The sequence below is a fragment of the Chionomys nivalis genome, chromosome 19, assembly GCF_950005125.1.
Source record: "Chionomys nivalis chromosome 19, mChiNiv1.1, whole genome shotgun sequence".
Lineage (NCBI taxonomy): Eukaryota > Metazoa > Chordata > Mammalia > Rodentia > Cricetidae > Chionomys > Chionomys nivalis.
In genome coordinates, this window is record NC_080104.1 from 60,984,437 (window position 1) to 61,001,918 (window position 17,482).

The 17,482-nt window shown below is 52.9% G+C and overlaps 1 protein-coding gene across 5 annotated transcripts in view; it reads right to left on the bottom strand.

Annotated features, from left to right (window-relative positions):
- Itpr3 (inositol 1,4,5-trisphosphate receptor type 3) overlaps positions 1-17,482 on the bottom strand; it is a 69,143-nt gene that overhangs the window by 30,586 nt on the left and 21,075 nt on the right. For all 5 annotated transcript variants that reach the window (XR_009055613.1, XM_057751199.1, XM_057751200.1 and 2 more), the window contains exons 3-13: positions 11,602-11,723; positions 10,005-10,091; positions 8,360-8,518; positions 8,122-8,220; positions 7,668-7,751; positions 5,626-5,772; positions 5,339-5,434; positions 4,815-4,865; positions 4,521-4,663; positions 2,866-2,965; positions 2,633-2,793 (exon numbers count right to left, since the gene is read on the bottom strand). Coding sequence is in view for 4 of the 5 variants with exons in the window: in XM_057751199.1 (XP_057607182.1) it covers positions 2,633-2,793; positions 2,866-2,965; positions 4,521-4,663; positions 4,815-4,865; positions 5,339-5,434; positions 5,626-5,772; positions 7,668-7,751; positions 8,122-8,220; positions 8,360-8,518; positions 10,005-10,091; positions 11,602-11,723 (1,249 nt within the window). In the remaining variant the exon portion in view is untranslated. The remainder of the gene's footprint in view (positions 1-2,632; positions 2,794-2,865; positions 2,966-4,520; positions 4,664-4,814; positions 4,866-5,338; positions 5,435-5,625; positions 5,773-7,667; positions 7,752-8,121; positions 8,221-8,359; positions 8,519-10,004; positions 10,092-11,601; positions 11,724-17,482) is intronic.

Below are 17,482 nucleotides of genomic sequence, written 5' to 3' on the forward strand. Positions count from 1 at the left end.
TGGGATACTGGGCGGGACAAAAACCACAAACAACAAGAGGGCCTGGCCCTCCATGTTACAAAATGGCGCCCCCCCCAACAACAACAAACAGGACCCCCGTTCATGTTACAGCTAGAGACACACAGTAAAGACAGGTCCAGACAGAAAAAAACCTCTGAACAGGTTACAGTTTGCTTAAAAATGTGTGTAGGCTTAAGAAAGGAGAAAATGGGTACAGACAGGCACAGGAAAAATGTTTAAAAATAATACTCTTTAAAGAGTAAGTAATCTAAAAGAAAGAAGCCACGTGAAGATGGGAAATACACAAGGAGTCTGGATCCTGTGTGGTGTTGTGATTGTAAAAGGAACTGCTGAATGAAACCAGCCTAGATACTTTAAGGATGTCTTAACTTTAAAATGGAATTCAGAAAACATACTGTGTTGGAGGAGAGGTAAACAAAACCCTGTGGATTCCTTCAAGTTAACAGAGACCAGGTTAGATGGGGGGGGGGGGGCCTCCTGAAAATCTTGGCTACAGATTAAACCAAGAAATATTATTAAAGATTATTAAAGAAATAAACCAAGCAACTACAAGACAGATGACCTATTTACAGAGCCTCTGCATGGCCACAGTTCTGAGACTGACAGCAAATGTTACAACTAGTTTTCCTAGGGCCTGACCATTATCTCAGTCTTCTCAGGGTCCCCTAAAGATGTCACTGCCCTCAGAAAACAGGAAGCAGTCTAGAGAACACGACACCCACATTCCCAAGAGGTAAAGTGGGCGGGTTTTGGTCATTTGAGGGGATATAATGTTTGTGATTGTTTTTAGGGGGGTATAGGAATATAGAATAAAAAGATAACATTAACCTCAAATTTTTTACATTGGTATGGGTTTTGGTATATTGATATAAATTTAAAGTTACTTTTGTTATGCTGTATGTTTCTACTCCAGGGTATTGGGTCCATGCCAGCTCATTTAAAAATGTAATGTATAATTAAAAATTCAGGTTAGTAGTTAGTCATCTATAATAATCAAACTTGTAGTTATATTAGGTATGTTTTCAAGGTTAAACATATATATTTTAGATAGGTGATCTTCAAATGCTTCAGAGAACTACAGAATATGGCATTTAAGATGTTTAATAACATGGCTTTTCGTGACAGTGAGACATGTCTGCTCCTGACAGTACCAATTTACTTCAGAAAGAATGATGGGTGGGCTGGAGAGAGGGATCAGCGGTTAAGAGCACTGGCTACTATTCCAGAGGTCCTGAGTTCAATTTTCAGCAACCACATGGTGACTCACAACCATTTGTAATGAGAACTGGTGCCCTCTTCTGGCATGTGGGCATACATGCAGGCAGAACACTATACACATAATAAATAAATCTTAAGGGAAAAAAGGATGATGAGCATCACTGTGGCAAGGCCAGCCATTTGGACAAGAAACTGTGTTGCAGAATTTCCTGCTAGTCTGGCACCAGAGATTTAGCAACTAGCACCAATCCACACTGGGCCATACCTGGCCTAGCTCTGGAGTTAGCACACAGCCCTAATCCATCCTTGTGTTACTGATACCTTTTGTTGCCCTGTGTGAATCTTGTCTGAAGGTTTCCCATGGATACAAAGCCTATGCAAAACTTGATTAGGGGCAACCCGGAAAACCACTGTACCTCCTGAAGAAGGTGTTCCCACCAGGCATTGTGGGTTTGGAAGCTTCATTCAGGTTGTTTTGAGCATAGGGAAATCAACTGGCAGAAGTGTAAATATGGGAAAAGTAAAAATGTCCCGGGCAAGGAAAAGTGCTTCAGTTCACTGAGGCTGGGGACCCCTGCGGTTGGTTACTAAGGCTAAATTCATTCCCAAAGTGTCTCTGAGTCTTAATTTCACAGACCCATGTGAACCCATACACCCACACCTCAACATCTGCAACACAACTGTCCTTGCCTTGACTGCTGACAGTATGCTGTACAAACTGGACAGGCAGGACACAAAGGAAAAAGATGTCAAACTTTGCCAAAACAAGGCTGACAGTCCTTCATAATTCCTGCTTCATAAAAAAGTCTCAAATATCCTAGGCCTGTAGGCCAAAGATGGACGCCCCAATGCTGCAAAGGAACCTTGTGTGACTGTCCAGGCAGCCAGCTGTCTCTGTGATTTCTATAGTTTTGGAAGTTGCTTGCACTGCACTTCCTGTTTACCAGGTAATATATCCTTCTGGGGTCTTTGATGGAGTCGAAGACTAGATTACATTTGTTTATGTTGAAGAGTATTTCTTTAACTATGTAAAAATGTATTAATTTGTTTATGCTGCATTTGTCTAATTGTGTAAAAATGTGTTGCCTGCCTAAGGCACCTGATTGGTCTAATAAAAAGCTGAACAGCCAATAGCTAGCCAGTAGAGGGATAGATAGGTGGGGCTGTTGGGCAGAGAGAATAAATAGGAGGAATCGAGGCTCAAAAGAGAACTAGGGAGAAAGAGAGGAAGACATCTGAGGCCAGGAAAGGACATGAGACAAAACAGATGAAGAGAAAGAGGTTAAAGTCACAAGAGCTAGTACGAGAAGCCTAAGATAGGACCACACATTCATAACAAATAGTAACTTTCCATGTTGTGATTTGGGTCCAAGAAATCCTGCTCCCAACACACCTGCGGTCGTTCTGGCTGATGAAGCCATCATTGAGTTTCTCCACAGCGCTGGCCAGCATGGAGCTGGCATCATTGGCAAAGTCCAGGTCACGAATCTCAGACACGGGCACCGACACAATGGCAAAGGCCTCCTTGTCTTCCTTGGTGGGGCACGTGCCCAGCTGTAGAGACAAGGGTCAGCAGGATGCCAGGGACCCTCCAGCAGGACCCAGCCCCACCATGAGGTTCCGCACCATGAGCCGGATAGGCCTCTCCTCTTCCACGTCGATGGGCGCATTGGTGCTCTGGATCCATGTGTTGGTGCAGAGGTGCCGCAGCCGCACATAGGAGTTCCTGGTGAGAGGACACAGAGCCAGTGAGGGAGGGTGCCACAGACGGCAGGCACTCTCAGCTCACCAGTCCCCAATACCATCCGCTTGCTCTGCTCTCCATGGTGTGCACGCCGCACCTCCACAGCGTGGGTACTGAGGATGGGTGAGCCCTGGCCCTACTGTGGTGTACCCCTAAACCAATGTGTGCTGATGGGCAAGGGGCCAGCATTCACCTGAATAAACCAAGCCCCCAGGAAGTGTCAGGTTAGAGACTAGGGGCTAACGGTTCCTCCATTATTCCCCAGAAATCCTAGTGACAGACCTTGCTGTTCCCCTTTACAGATGGCAGAATGAGGCAGCATGGTGGACACATCTACCTGAGGTCTCATGGCCAGAAAACACTGAGGCCCGGATGACTCGGGATTTTTTTGCTTCGAGGCATGCACATGTGTGTACAGACTTGAGTGCATGTGTGTGCTCAGAACTGGAAGTTAGCATCAGGCCATTTCCTCCACCGCCCGCCATCTTTTATATGGAGGCAGGGTCTCTTGTTGAACCAGGAATGCGACACGTTGCAGCATCTAGCTAGCCGTGCCAACTATGGAGATTCCCAGTCAGCAGGCCTCACTCCCACCCAGCGTTCACGTGGGTTTTGGGCATCCGGACTCTGGTCCTCATGCTTGGACAGAAAGTGCTTTATCCGCAGAGCCATCTCTACACCCCTGTGATATTTTCTTCATTTCTCCTGCAGCCCTGGCTTCAAGCTCACTACGTACATAGTAGAGGAGAATAAGACTGTCCTCCTGCCCCCATCTCCGGCATGCCGGAATCACAGGTGTGAGCCGATGCCCCGGTCTACACAGTGCTAGATACTGAGCCCAGGCCTTCGTGCCTTCTACCAGCCAAGCCTCAGCCTCGGTCACAGGAATGTGACAGCCTACATTCTCAGGGTTGGTGGGACCTTACAGGCGTGGCAGTCTGACCTCCCAGACAGCATCTGGGTTCTCCAGGTGCCTGGCTGCGACAGACCAGTTCACTCTTTGTGCTCGAGTACAATCAGAGGGTGCTCTTTCATTCCCAGCTGCCTAGACCTGAATAATCACATAGAAACTATTAACTACAACACTGTTCAGCCTCTTAGCTCAGGCTTCTTATTAACTAACTCTTACATCTTAAATTAACCCATTTCTATTAATCTGTATATTACCACAAGGCTGTGGCTTACTGATAAGTTTCTGGGCTGTCTGTCTCCTTCAGTAGCTACATGGCATCTCCCTGACTCCACCTACTCTCTATATATACACCTTGCAGCCTGGCTCTACTCTGCCTGCCATAGGCCAAAGCAGCTTTATTCATTAACCAGTAAAAGCAACACATATACAGAAGGACCTCCCACAGCACTCGAGCGCCTGCTGGACTGGGCCAAGAGGCTGAGAAGCAGCTCTGTAATAAAGACAGGGCAGACCCCAGCACAGCAAAGGAGGCTGTGCCTGCACACAAGCCACAAACAGCTCTCAGAACGGCAGACCCAAGAGGTCCCAGGAACAAAGGGCCTCAGGCAGATGGCGCACACCTACCGGGGCACGAAGGAGTCCGTTTTCTGCAGCGTGGTGGGGTCCAACTCAAACAGAGAGGCAATGTCGTTGCCGTGTGGCACGGCTACCAGGCGGTACTTGATCTTCTCGCCTGCGTTCCTGCGGCCTGTGCGGCCCTGGGCCCCCTGGGAGGAGGACCCCCGGGTCAGGCGAGATCCCACCTATTTCCCAGGTTGCTTGGCCTTGCCTCCTGTCCCACACCACTACCGCCACCCCCCTCACCCCGCCACTACCCCCCTCCCCCAGCCCAGGCAGCCGCCCTGCTCCACTCCTCACCGGTCCTGCTGCTTTGGGATCTGAGGCATCGCCTTTGTAGCTGGGGTTTTCCTGAACAGAGGTGCAAGGTGAGGGGGATTACTATGCTATCAGCACACACACCCCCAAACACAGGATCAAACCCAGAAGGCACCCCAAGATGGTTAGCCCAGGCCACATGACTCCTGGAGGAGCTGTGCAGAGAGCCTCTCATGGTCCCTTCTCCATAGGCACACACATGAGCAAGGTGCACATGCTCCCTGTGTCCAGGCACACACAGATGCCATGCCCACGTGTGAGCAAGCGTGAACATGCTCCTTGTGTCCCAGCACACACACACATGCCATGTTCATGTGTGAGCAAGCATATGCATGCTTCCTGTGTCCCCGGCACACACAGATGCCATGTCCACACATGAGCAAGGTGCACATGCTCCCTGTGTCCCTGGCACACACAGACGCCATGCCCATGTGTGAGCAAGCGTGCACATGCTTCCCGTGTCCCCAGAACACACAGATGCCATGCCCACTCCACCCCTCGCTCACCTCAGCAGCCAGATAGTTGCCTGTGGCCAGGTGCTTGAACCGGTACAGACCGTTCCAGTGTCCCGCTCCTCCTCGGCACGGGTCATGGTGGACCACCTGGGGACAGGTAAGGGTGAGGTGGGGAGGAGGGACCAGGACTGAAAGGGAAGCCCAGACCCTGGGAGGCCTGTGGGGATCAAAGTGCCCAGTCCTCCCCGGCCTCTTGGCGATCATGGGGCCAGGGGAAGGATGGGACAGACATTCCACCCTCGCGGGTACCGGGAAGCGAACACAGTGCGGGCTCTGACCTCCACCTCCCAGAGTGCGTTGGAGCTGGTGGCTGAGGTGGCCGACTGGCGCAGCGTGGTTCGCAGGAACACCTGCAGCTTGCCCTTGTACTCGTCGCAGGTGAGGAACTTCTCCTGCTCCGCATGGAACAGCCGCACCACGTCTCCCTGGGGGCGGGGTGGGGGCGGGGTCAGACGTTTCTGTACTCCAAACCCTCCTGGCACCTCCTCGCTCCTGGCACCTCCTCCCTCCTGGCACCTCCAAATGCCTCTGTCAGGAAGGCAGGAAGGAGTCCTGCTCTCAGGCTCCCAGCCTAGGGCCACCCCCTCCCTCCAACACCCCCCACCCCACCCCCCCACCCCCCCACCCCCCCACCCCCGCTCCTTTTACTCTCTGTGGCAGCTGGAGGGTGGTAGCCATGGCTTGTTCACCTCTAGATCTTAGACAAAATCTTGCTGCCCCATGCTATGAGGGGTGGGATTTTTTTTGGGGGGGGGGGCTCAAGATAGGGTTTTTCTGTAGTTTTTTAAGCCTGTCCTGGAACTAGCTCTTATAGACCAGGTTGGCCTCAAACTCACAAAGATCAGCCTGCCTCTGCCTCCCAAGTGCTAGGATTAAAGGTGTGAGCCACCACCACCACCGCCTGGCCTGATATATTCCTTATTTGTCTATGAGCCTCAGCTGTGCCTTCTACAGAATGGAGCCACTCTGGTTTCGGCAGAAACGATCACAAGTTTTGATGGAGTACTGGAGTACCACTGCGCTACCCAGGCAGAGAAGGGAGGCATCCTGCCAAGAGCCACGCAGCCCAGCCCAGAGCAAGTGGGAGAGTCCCTGCCTCAGTCCCAGGGCCCACACCTTAGTCCCGCCTTCACACTTGCTCCCCCTGCGGCAGCCACTCAGCAGGTTCTCGGAGCATGGCTGTCATCCCACGATCATCTAATGGCAACTCTCTGTCTTCCTGCATTGAACCTGGCTCTAGACGCAGTGCTCAGGGGACCCTCGGGTGGACATGGAAATGAGCTATGCATCCGCACCCAGACTGCATCAGTCCCTACAGCAGAACCCAGAGACACTGTGTGGCCAGTGCAGGGAAGGCACAAACAGACGGGCTTTGAGGAGAGTGCCTTGCTTCTAAGCCTGCCTGGAGCCTAACCCCAACACCATGACAGCCTCGCCAGATCTCACAGGGAATGGCGGAGAGGGGCCCGAAGCGAGCTTGTCTAATACACGCTACCCAGAGCAGGGACTAGCATGTGTCACTGGGCAGCTTTGGGGAGGGGCACCTGGGCTGGACTCTGGCTGACGCCTGGACAACATGAAGGTTCCGTGAATAGAGGGAGAAAGCCTTTGAGCAACCCAGGCTGATGGGGGCAGCCGGGGCAATCAGAGCGATGAGGGAGGCATCTTGGAAGAAAAGGGGTGAAGGGCGCCCCTGGGGCTTCTGAGCAGGGAGCAGGCTGGCCTCCTCATGGTACCTGCTTTGAGGCCTCACACCCTCACACCCAAGACTATTCTAGCTGGGGTGCCTCACTCTTCGTTACCCCACCCCTAAACTGCCTCTCCATCAGAAGCTCGGCTTTTAGATTCTCAGACATTCTCCCCTGTGCCTCAGTATTCACTACAGGGGCACTGGCTGCTCTGCCTGTTGGGCCAGCCCCTCCCCGGCCTGGCGGCCACCTCCTCTCCCAGTGTACACACTGGCATGTCTGGAGACAGGGAAGAGGCACCGACCCCCATGGCAGGTGGGCAGGCACTGACTCCTGGCAGCAGGCAGGAGCAGCCTTTTCTTGCCAAAGAAAGCTCAGGGCACAATAAGGGGCCCACAGAGTAAAAGTCAGAGACAGGAAAGGGTGCTCCACGGATGTGGCCACCCTGAGGTGGAAGACAGGGTAGGGAGGTCTCTGATGTCCCTCTGCAAGAGAAGAAAAGGAGGAGAGCCAAGAGGGGATGAGACAGCTGGACACATGGGGGACTTCTGGGGGCAGAGGGAAGCTGAAGGGAACAGAGCTGTCATTTGACAGCGAGAGAAAGGGGCCTGCTGGGAGGGACTCGAACTTACCCCCTTCAACACCTCCTCCAGGTGGTCCCGGAACTGCATGAATAGATTGATCTTCCAGCTGGTATTGCAGTTGACAGAGTTGACCTGCGGGGGGGGGGGGGGGGAGGCAGGCTGGTGACACAGCTGGTCTGCCAGCTGCCAACCATGGCCAGCGCTGAAGACCAAGGGGGGGGGGAGGGAGAGGGGAAGGGAGAGGGGGAAGCCAGCCCAGCTCCTGTTGTGGCTCTGGGTGCTTCCCGAAGCCAAGATGCCAGACCTAGCCAGGACCCTTGTGGCAACTGGCCAATGGGGTGAAGGATGAGACTGAACACTGGGAGGCAGAGCAGGGAAGCAGTGAGGCCCAGGGTTCCGGCCAGCACCAGAGGCAGAGATGTGCAGGGAGGGCCACATACATACACACACACACAGCCGGGGATCTGGCTCAACCCCAGGACACGCCCCTCGTCCTGCTCACCTCCTTGCAGCCAGCATTGTCACTAAGCTCATAATTGCTGGCATGTAGAGGCTGCCCTGCGTTGACAGGATTCAGGATCACCTTGTCCCCCACAACCACCTTTGGGACAGGACAAAGTGAGGCAAGAAGATTAAAGCGTTTTCCAGCAGGGTCTCCGCCCTCTGCTCAGTCATGCGATCCCTCTGGAGGGTGGGCCACACCTCTGCCCAGCCCCCTCCTGCCCTGGTCTTGTGCTCACATTGTCCCCATTGCTCCGCAGCTTCCAGAAGGGCTGGATGAAGAGCCAGGAGCCCTCATTGCCTGTAGCATCCAGCGTCACCCGCATGGCATTTTTCTCCAGCAGCGCCGGCAGCCGCTTGTTCACGGTCAGGTACTTGTTGCTTTTCATGTGAAGGAGCTGAGGCAGAGGTGCGGAGGGAGTGAGGCCAGGCCCTCAGGGAGGAGGTCACACAGGACGTCAGACACACTGTCGCAGGCTGACACGCATCGACACACACACACCTTGTCACAGAGAAGCAACTCGTCTCAAAACTGCATGCCAGGTCAAAGTGAAGCTCAGCAGGAGACGACCCGCCAAGCACGCACCTCCACGAAGAAACAAATTATGCACATTTTAACTGGTGTCATCGCTTCTCAGACACAGTCCAGGATGTCTGGGAGTTCTGACCCTCCTGCCTGCGCCCCTCAGTGCTGGTCTGCAGAGATCCACCTGCCCCGTTTATGAGACTCCAGGGTTTAGCCCGGGCTCTGCGCTCGCCAGGCAAGCACTCTACCAAGTAAACTCCATCTACAGCCCTAGCTAATCTTACACAGAATCTTACAATCCCACAGGCAAACAATGAAGGGTTAAAGTCTCAGGTGGGCTGAGAGGCTTGGCACAGAAAAGCTGTGGACTGTTAGGGTCCCAGAGGCCTCTGGTTAGAGCATCGGCATATCTCCCAGTGGCATCTACACTCTGAGATGGCAGGGGAACTGACGTGCAGATGAAACCTCCCAGCCCCTTTCCATCTGAAGCCCAAGCACACTGTACAGACTTCTAGAGACTTCAGAAGTTAGAGTTAAAGGAACAATTCTGCTTCTGAAGGTGCCTGTCTGCTTTTGTTTCCACGTCACCTCCGTGATCTAACAAACGCTATCACTGGCCTGCTTTAAGATTTATTTTTATTTTATGTGTAGAAAGGTATTTCCTGTGTGTATGTATATGCATTGTGTGCATGCAGTAGCATGCAGTACCCACAGAGGCCAGAAGAGGGCACTGGATCCCCTAGAACTGGAGTTAGGCAGCCCCATGTGGTAGCTGGAAATCTAACTTGGGTCCTCTGCAAGAGCAGCAAGTGCTCCCATCCTCTGAGCCATCTCCAGCCCGACTGGCCTGTTCACCAGTGAAGTAAACAGGGAGTTAAGGAATTTGTCTGAGGTCACCACACTATTGAGATCAGAGCCTAGCTAAGTATGTGCTCATAACCCTGAGTTAAAAACACTCCCCTGGGGGGGACTGGAGAGATGGCTCAGTGGTTAAGAGCATTGCCTGCTCTTCCAAAGGTCCTGAGTTCAATTCCCGGCAACCACATGGTGGCTCACAACCATCTATAAAGAGGTCTGGTGCCCACTTCTGGCCTGCAGACATGCACACAGACAGAATATTGTATACATAATAAATAAATATTTAAAAAAAAAAACACTCCCCTGGGCACAGTACAGTATGGAAGTGCAGTTGAAAAGGTGGTAGCAGCCATCCACCGGAAATATCACACACACACATTCACTCACACATATACACACATTCACTTGTGCACACACACACACTCATATGCACACACACACTTGTACACACACTCGCGCACACACAGGGGGGCAGGGAGTGCTCTGCACCAAGGCCACACCTGGATCACACTGCCGTACTTGACCACGTCACCGTGAACCTTCTTGTTCTCCGTGTCATTCTGCTTCTGCTCCATCTGGGCTGCATGCTGCAGACATGGGGCGGGGGGGGGGGGGCTCAGAAACTGCTCCAGAGGAAGATGACGCCACCATGCATGTGTGTGCGTGCACAAACACACTCACCCACCCATCCTTGGCCCTCCTTCCTCCCACTAAGCAATGGCCTGAGGTCTCAAATGCAGAGGACAGCCGGCGATCTCACGGCTCAGCGTGGCCGAGAAGTCTGATCCCACCCTAAGGACCTTCCACGAGGACCTTGAGCTCTAGAGCTCTCAAGCCTTTGACACATCCAGTGACTTAGCCTGTATCTACTCCTTACTCCCATTCTTCAGACTAAGCTGGGCAAAGGCCACTTGCCATCCCTCCCCGACCCCTCCAGAGGATCCCTTCCCTGCTGCTCCAGCTCAGATGGCCTCAAGGATAAGTAAGTTCCATTACCTCTTAAGGGAGCCCCTATAAACTGGGCCATCAACCCAGACCCTTGATGAGCTACAGTGTGAGGCTCTGACTCGGGAGAGGAAGCCGGGGATAGCCCACCCTGAGACCAGAGCTCAGGCAGTCCCTTCTGCCCTCCCTCCACGGCCTGGTCACAGCTATGAGATGGGGGTCCACCTAGCTATTCCAGTCCCACGGCCCCAGGGCAGGGGCCTCAGAGGCTCGCCACAGCTGCTGCCCCTACGGGCGATGTCCGCACTGGGCCACACCTGAGCTATGCTCAGAGGACACTCTGAGTGTGTGTCCACCAGGCCAGTGCCACAGCACTGTGCATGTGTCCAAGAAGGGGAGTCAGAGTCCTAGGGGCTGCCTCGGCTCAACCAGACCCACAATATGGGAAGATGGGTCCCAAGAGCCTCAGGCTGCAGCTCTATAAAGCAGCGGGAGATTAAGACGAGACCCAGTGTTCTCCGGTGAAGTTCGCTGGAGCCACCACCTCAGGAGCCACTGGTAAGTCCGAGTACAGTTGTTTGGGTTGCCCGCATCTAACTACCTAGTCATGTGCCCTGGCACAGGGTTAAGCCCATCTTGGAACTGGCAGGAAGGATTTATACAGACATTGGGTTCCTAGACGGGCACTCCACTCCCTGTCTGCCCCAAATCGTGGACTTTTACACCAGTCTTCCCCATTAGGGTTTTCAAAACGCTCATCTCATACATGAAGCTGCCACTGACTCTGAGGAGTGGAGGCCCTGTCGTATACCCAGTGCCATGCACCCAGTCCCTAACGCCCCTGTACCATGTGCCCCAGCCCTATGAGCCCCCGTACCATGTGCCCCAGTCCCGTACACCCCACTGCCTTGTGCCCCAGGCCCATGCGCCCCACTGCCTTGCGCCCCAGCCCCATGAGCCCCCGTAGCACGTGCCCCAGTCCCGTGCACCCCACTGCCTTATGCCCCAGTCCCGTGCGCCCCACTGCCTTGTGCCCCAGCCCCGTGAGCCCCTGTACCATATGCCCCAGTCCCGTGCGCCCCACTGCCTTGTGCCCCAGCCCCGTGAGCCCTTGTACCATGTGCCCCAGTCCCTGTGCACCCATGCACACACCTGCAGCTTCTGCAGCAGTACCACGTCTGCGATCTTCTCTTTGTCCTGCTTAGTCTGCTTGGCTTTCCAGTACTGTTTCTGTGCCGAGTAGCGGTTCATAGGGCAGACTTTGAAGAGGCAATCTGGGTATGACAGGAAGAGATGGGGACTCAGAGCTCCCTGGCAGAACCCCAGTCTCCACCTCCTGCCCACTCTGTGGGACAGCACAGAGCTAGAGACCCAGGGGCTGAAGACATGGCTCCGAGCTTAGGTGCTTGCTGAGCACTCATGAGGCCTAGAGTTCAGCTCCAAGCACCCATGTAACAAATGGGGCAGCCACACAGACACCTGTAACCCCAGCCATGAGGCAGGGGGAAACAGAAGAGCCTTCCAGCACAGCTGAAACACAAGACCCAGGTCCAAGGGGAGCCTCTGCCTCAAAGGAATGGGTGAAAGCATAAAAGGAAGATATTAAGTGCCACCTTCTGGCCTCCATACATGTGCAAACACACACACACACACACCTTCTGGCCTCCATACATGTGCAAACACACACACCTTCTGGCCTCCATACATGTGCAAACACACACACACACCTTCTGGCCTCCATACATGTGCAAACACACACACACACCTTCTGGCCTCCATACATGTGCAAACACACACACACATGAAATAAAACTAAATCTTAAGAAATTTGCCAGGTGTGGTGGTACACCTATAATCCCAATACTCGGGAGGCAGAAACAAGTGAATCTCTGTGAGTTCAAGGCTAGCCTGGTCTACAAAGTGAGTCCCAGGACTGTTATACAGAGAAACCCGGTCTCAAAAAACAGAAGAAAGAGGAAAAAAGAGGGAGAGGGAGAAGAGGGAAAGGGAAGAAGGAAAGGAGGGAAGGAGAAAGGGGGAGAGGGGGAGAGGGGGAGAGGGGGAGAGAGAGAGAGAGAGAGAGAGAGAGAGAGAGAGAGAGAGAGAAGAAAGAAAGAAAGAAAGAAAGAAAGAAAGAAAGAAAGAAAGAAAGAAAGAAAGAAAGGAAGGAAGGAAGAAAGGAAGAAAGAAATTGGAGCCTCCAGGATTCTGCTGAGTCAGTGGTGAGGTCTCAGAAAACTGGGGTGTGAGGTCTCCCTTTTCCCTCTAGGGAAGCTATCAGGTTCTTCACCTCCAAGGCCTCACTCCATGCCGTCTGTGCCGGCTTTTGCAGGTGTTGACAGATATTCCTCCTGCCGTATTCCTTACCAGATTGCCCTGCCTCCCTGGCTCACCCCACCTCACAGCTGACTTGGACATCACACAATCCCACTGTGTGAGGGACAGCTCACAGCCCCAGTCTGCTTTGGGGTGAGGCTAGACCATTCGCCCAGGCTGGACTGTTTTCCCAGCACCACGTTCTGCTCAGCTTCTTCCCACTGCCCCCAGATGACAGATAAGAGTCCCCCACACACACTACAGTCCCTGGGGACCCTTATACGACAAGCTATGCTTCTCGGCCTCTTGATCTGGTCAGAACAGAAATCAAGGTCCAGAAACAGAAATCGCGACTGAAATTTTCATTTTGGCCAAGAAACAAAATACCTGTCACTTCTGTAAGTCCAAACTCCAAAAACCGGTATCCTAAATTTCTACTAAGCTAAAGGAGGCCTCGGCTGGAAGAGCCTGAAGTTTGAGGGGGAAGAGTGGGCTCCGGGGACGGATGGGCTGTGCACACTGGCGGTGTGAGACAGCAGCCCTGTGCATTGTGAACACTCCAACATGGCAAGAGTCATAGCCTCGAGGGAAGCTGGCCTCGGTTGCCCCAAGAACCCTCTACAGCTAGGGCTGAGCATCAGACTACAAACTCTGGGGACAGGGCCAGCAGAAGACATGAATGGGCCAAGTGCAGGGGGTGGGGGCAGGAGACAGGAAGTCACGAGGACAGGATCCCCCTCCCTCACCCATCATGCTCTCCCTATGACCACATCCTTCTCGAGGTTAGGGCGGGCTATCAGGGGATCTATAGCAGATCTGATCTCCCATCAGCCTATGGGGTGCAGAGGTCCCGGAACTGTTGAGGAGAAAAGTCAGGAGAGGCCAGTGTTGTGGAGGAGGAGACCAGAGGGGCAAGCAGCGATTCTAAAACAGAGAGGCCTCCAGGGCTACGCACTGAGCCCATCTTGCACCCCAGCATGAGGGGTGGCCCTGCTACAAAGATGCTCCCCGTGTGTTTGAGGGCTCTGCTCAGTCCTTGGGGTGCAGCTGGGGTCTTCCTGCTTCTCCAGGCCGTGCTGAGGCTCCACCTCACCCCAGGTCCCCTGTTGTCAGGGTTGGTGGCAAACCCCTCTCCACACTGATCTATTCCCCAGGGGATGGCTACACATGAGTGCAGTTCCTGAGACTGCCAGAAGAGGGCGTCAGATCCCCTAGAGTGGGAGTCACAGGCAGGTGTGAGCTGCCTGACATGGGAGACAGGCACTGACCTCCGGTCTCTGCAAGAGTGGTGCGCCATCCCCGGCCCCTTCCCCAACTCTGATGGTTGCCTAGCCCCCAGGAAGGGTACATGTCACTAAAGAGTCAGAACCTGTGTGGACACAAACCATCTTTGCACCCAAGAGAGGAGAAGTGAGGCACCTTCACACCCTGGTCCTGAATCTTCCCTGGAAACCCCCAAAACTGTGAGGTCCGTCCATTTGTCCTACACGGAACCTCCCCAGAGCCCTACCCATACTCTATGCCGCAAGGACCTATGGGACAATTTCTGTGCACTGTGCTTTGCCCAAAGGCAGATGTGTCAGAACCCGAGGGATCCAGAAGCTTCTCACAGCATAGGTGACAGGAGCCTACAAGCATCACAGACCACAAGGAAAGGCTGAGGGTAGAGGAGTGTCCAGGGGACACAGGGCACGGCCCGCTGCAGAAGGCCAGGCAGAGCTGGGGGTGTGACTCAGAGGGCAGAGGCTTCCAGGCATTCCCAGGGCCTGGGTTCCACAGTCCCAGCACTTAGGAGGTGGAGGACCTGGGGCTACAGCGGTTCTACAGCCATCTGTCCACATTCACCCTTCACAATTGTCCCTGGGATGAGGCAGCCTCAAGCTATGAACACTGCAGGTCCCAGAGGTCTCAGGAAAAACCTAGAAATACACTCTTCTGTGACGTCTCTCAGGAAGGAACCCAGGGCCCCACACTCTGCCTGAGCCACATCCTCGGCCCTTGGGATAAGCATGTTTTAAACATTTTTTTATTTATGAGCATGTGTGTGCCCTGTGTGAGGGGTGCCTGTGGAGGGCAGAACTGGAGCATCAGATACCCTGACCTTGGCTTTACAGGCAATGGCTGTTGGAAACTGAACTTGGGTAACCTTAACCACTGAGCCATCTCTCCAGCCTTGGAAGGGGAACTTTTAAAGTTGGGTAGCCAGGGGCTTGGAGGTGGCTCGAGAACACTTGCTCCTAGGGGGACCCGGTTTTGACTCCAGCACCCATGCAGCAGCTCACAACCATCTGTGACTCCAGTTCCAGAGGTCGAATGCCCTCTTCTTACTTTCTTGGGTACCAGGCACACTCCCAGGGCACAGAAATGCATGCAGGGAAACACTCAGACATATTAAATAAAGCAAGTAAACCTTTCTTTAAAACAGAAGGGCGGCTGGAAGGGTCCGGGCTTAGTGTGAAAACAGTTTACAGCCGCATGCGGTGTTGCTGGGGGCAGAGCAGGCAACACAAGTTCTCAGCCACCCGACAGGCCCCGAACATGAACTGTGGTACAGCGATGGGAAAGCAGAGCCTTCGAAGGCGCAGGCGACTGGCAGGAGGCGACAAGGTGGTGTGCTTAGGCTGCTGTGCTGGTGGGGTGTGGAAGGGGGCGTAGTACAGAGAAACTTTGGGTGACTGTCCAGGCAGCAAGATGTCTCTGACATTTCTAGAGTTTTCTTATTTCTTGTTTACTTAGGTAATATTATATCCTTCTGGAGTCTTTGATGGAGTTAAAGAATAAACAGATGTTATAGTTTTCCTTAGTTATGATAAAAGATAAAGTAGATATAAATATTGTAACTGTAATTCTTGCTTGATAATTGTTTTGTTATATGTAATTTTACTATGTTAAAGTTAAAGCCTTTCTTTTTTGTTTAAACAGAAAAAGGGGAAATGATGGAGGAAGGTCATCCTTCTATCTGTTGCTTTCATTGGTTAATTAATAAAGAAACTGCTTGGCCTCTGATAGGGTAGAATTTAGATAGGCGGAGTAAACAGAACAGAATGCTGGGAGAAAGAAGAGTCAGGAGTCGCCATGATTCTCCCACCCGACACAGACGCAGGTTAGGATCTTACCGGTAAGCTACCACATCGTGGTGGTACACAGATTATTAGAAATGGGTTAATCTAGATGTGAGAGCTAGCCAATAAGAGGCTGGAACTAATGGGCCAGGCAGTGTTTAAAAGAATACAGTTTCCGTGTAATTATTCCAGGTAAAGCTAGCCGGGTGGTGGGAAGCAGCCCCGCCGCTCCACACAAGTGACAACACAGATGGAAGCGGGGTGTTCTCCACATTCTGTCACCCCGGATGGCACCACCACAGGACTGGTGTCCTGAGCGCAACGGGACAAAAAGATGGAAAGCAGCCCGTGGGGCCCCCGGTGGGTACCCCGAAACAAGTCACGTTGGAAAGGCACAGGGAGGCCACACAGCAGTGGGAGAAAAATGGTTTCAGGTGACTGTAGCACCATAGGGAGGGAGGGAGGGAGGGAGGGAGGGAGGGAGGGAGGGAGGGAGGGAGGGAGAGGAGCAGGGAGGGAAATGTGGAAGCTCTGCATGGAGGTACATGGTTGTGATGCCAGCAGTTCACAGGCTGAGGCAGGGGGATTGCTGCCAAGTTGGAGGTCAGCCTAGGCTACACAATGAGTTCAAGACCAGCCATGAATACAGAATTAGGACCTGTGTCACAACAAACAGAACCCCAGACAGGGAGAAAGAATGAGATAGAGACAGACAGAGACAGACGACAAATATCCTGGCCCTCACCACACACACGACACGGATGGACCTATAACCCTTCTATATGCTGTGACTATATGCTGCTCTTGTTGGCTGATAATAAAGGCTGCTTTGGCCGATAGCGAGGCGGAATATAGCTAGGTGGGAAAGCCAAACTGAATACAGGGGGAAAACAGAGTCGAGGGAGACACCAGACAGCTACCCAAGAAACAAGACGCTAGCAGACCAGTAAAATCCACAGCCACGTGGCAATACATAGATTAATAGAAATGGGTTCATTTAAAATTAAGAGCTAGTTAATAAGAAGCCTGAACTATAGGCCAAACAGTTTGTAATTCATATTAAGCCTCTGAGTGATTATTTAGAAACAGCAGGACAGGGCGGGGTGAGAAACCTCTGATTACACCTTGAGGACATCACGCCAAGTGACAGACCGGGCACAAAAGGGCATGCTGTTTCCACTGACAGGAAGTTCCTAAATGGCCAGAGTTGGTGACAGACCGGGCACAAAAGGACATACTGTTTCCACTGATAGGAAGTTCCTACATGGCCAGAAAGCAGAATCGAGAGTGGGGTGACAGCAATGGCTGCACCGTGACATCTGGAATGCCATCAAACTAAATGCTTGAAAATGGTTAAGATAGAGTGGGGCATGATGGTGGCTCAGGTCTGTGACTTGGGGAGTGGACAGAAGGATCAGAATTCAAAACTAGCCTTGACCATCCCTCTAAACACACAAATACACAAGCACATGTGTCCACGCGAGCGTGTGCGCGCACACACAGAGCATAGATCTTTTTTTCCTTTTATAGACTTTTTTGGTTTTTTGAGACAGGGTTTCTGTGTGTCGCTCTGGCTGTCCAGGAACTCGCTCTGTAGACCAGGCTGGCCTCGAACTCAGAGATCCGCCTACCTCTGCCTCCCTGTGTTGGGACTG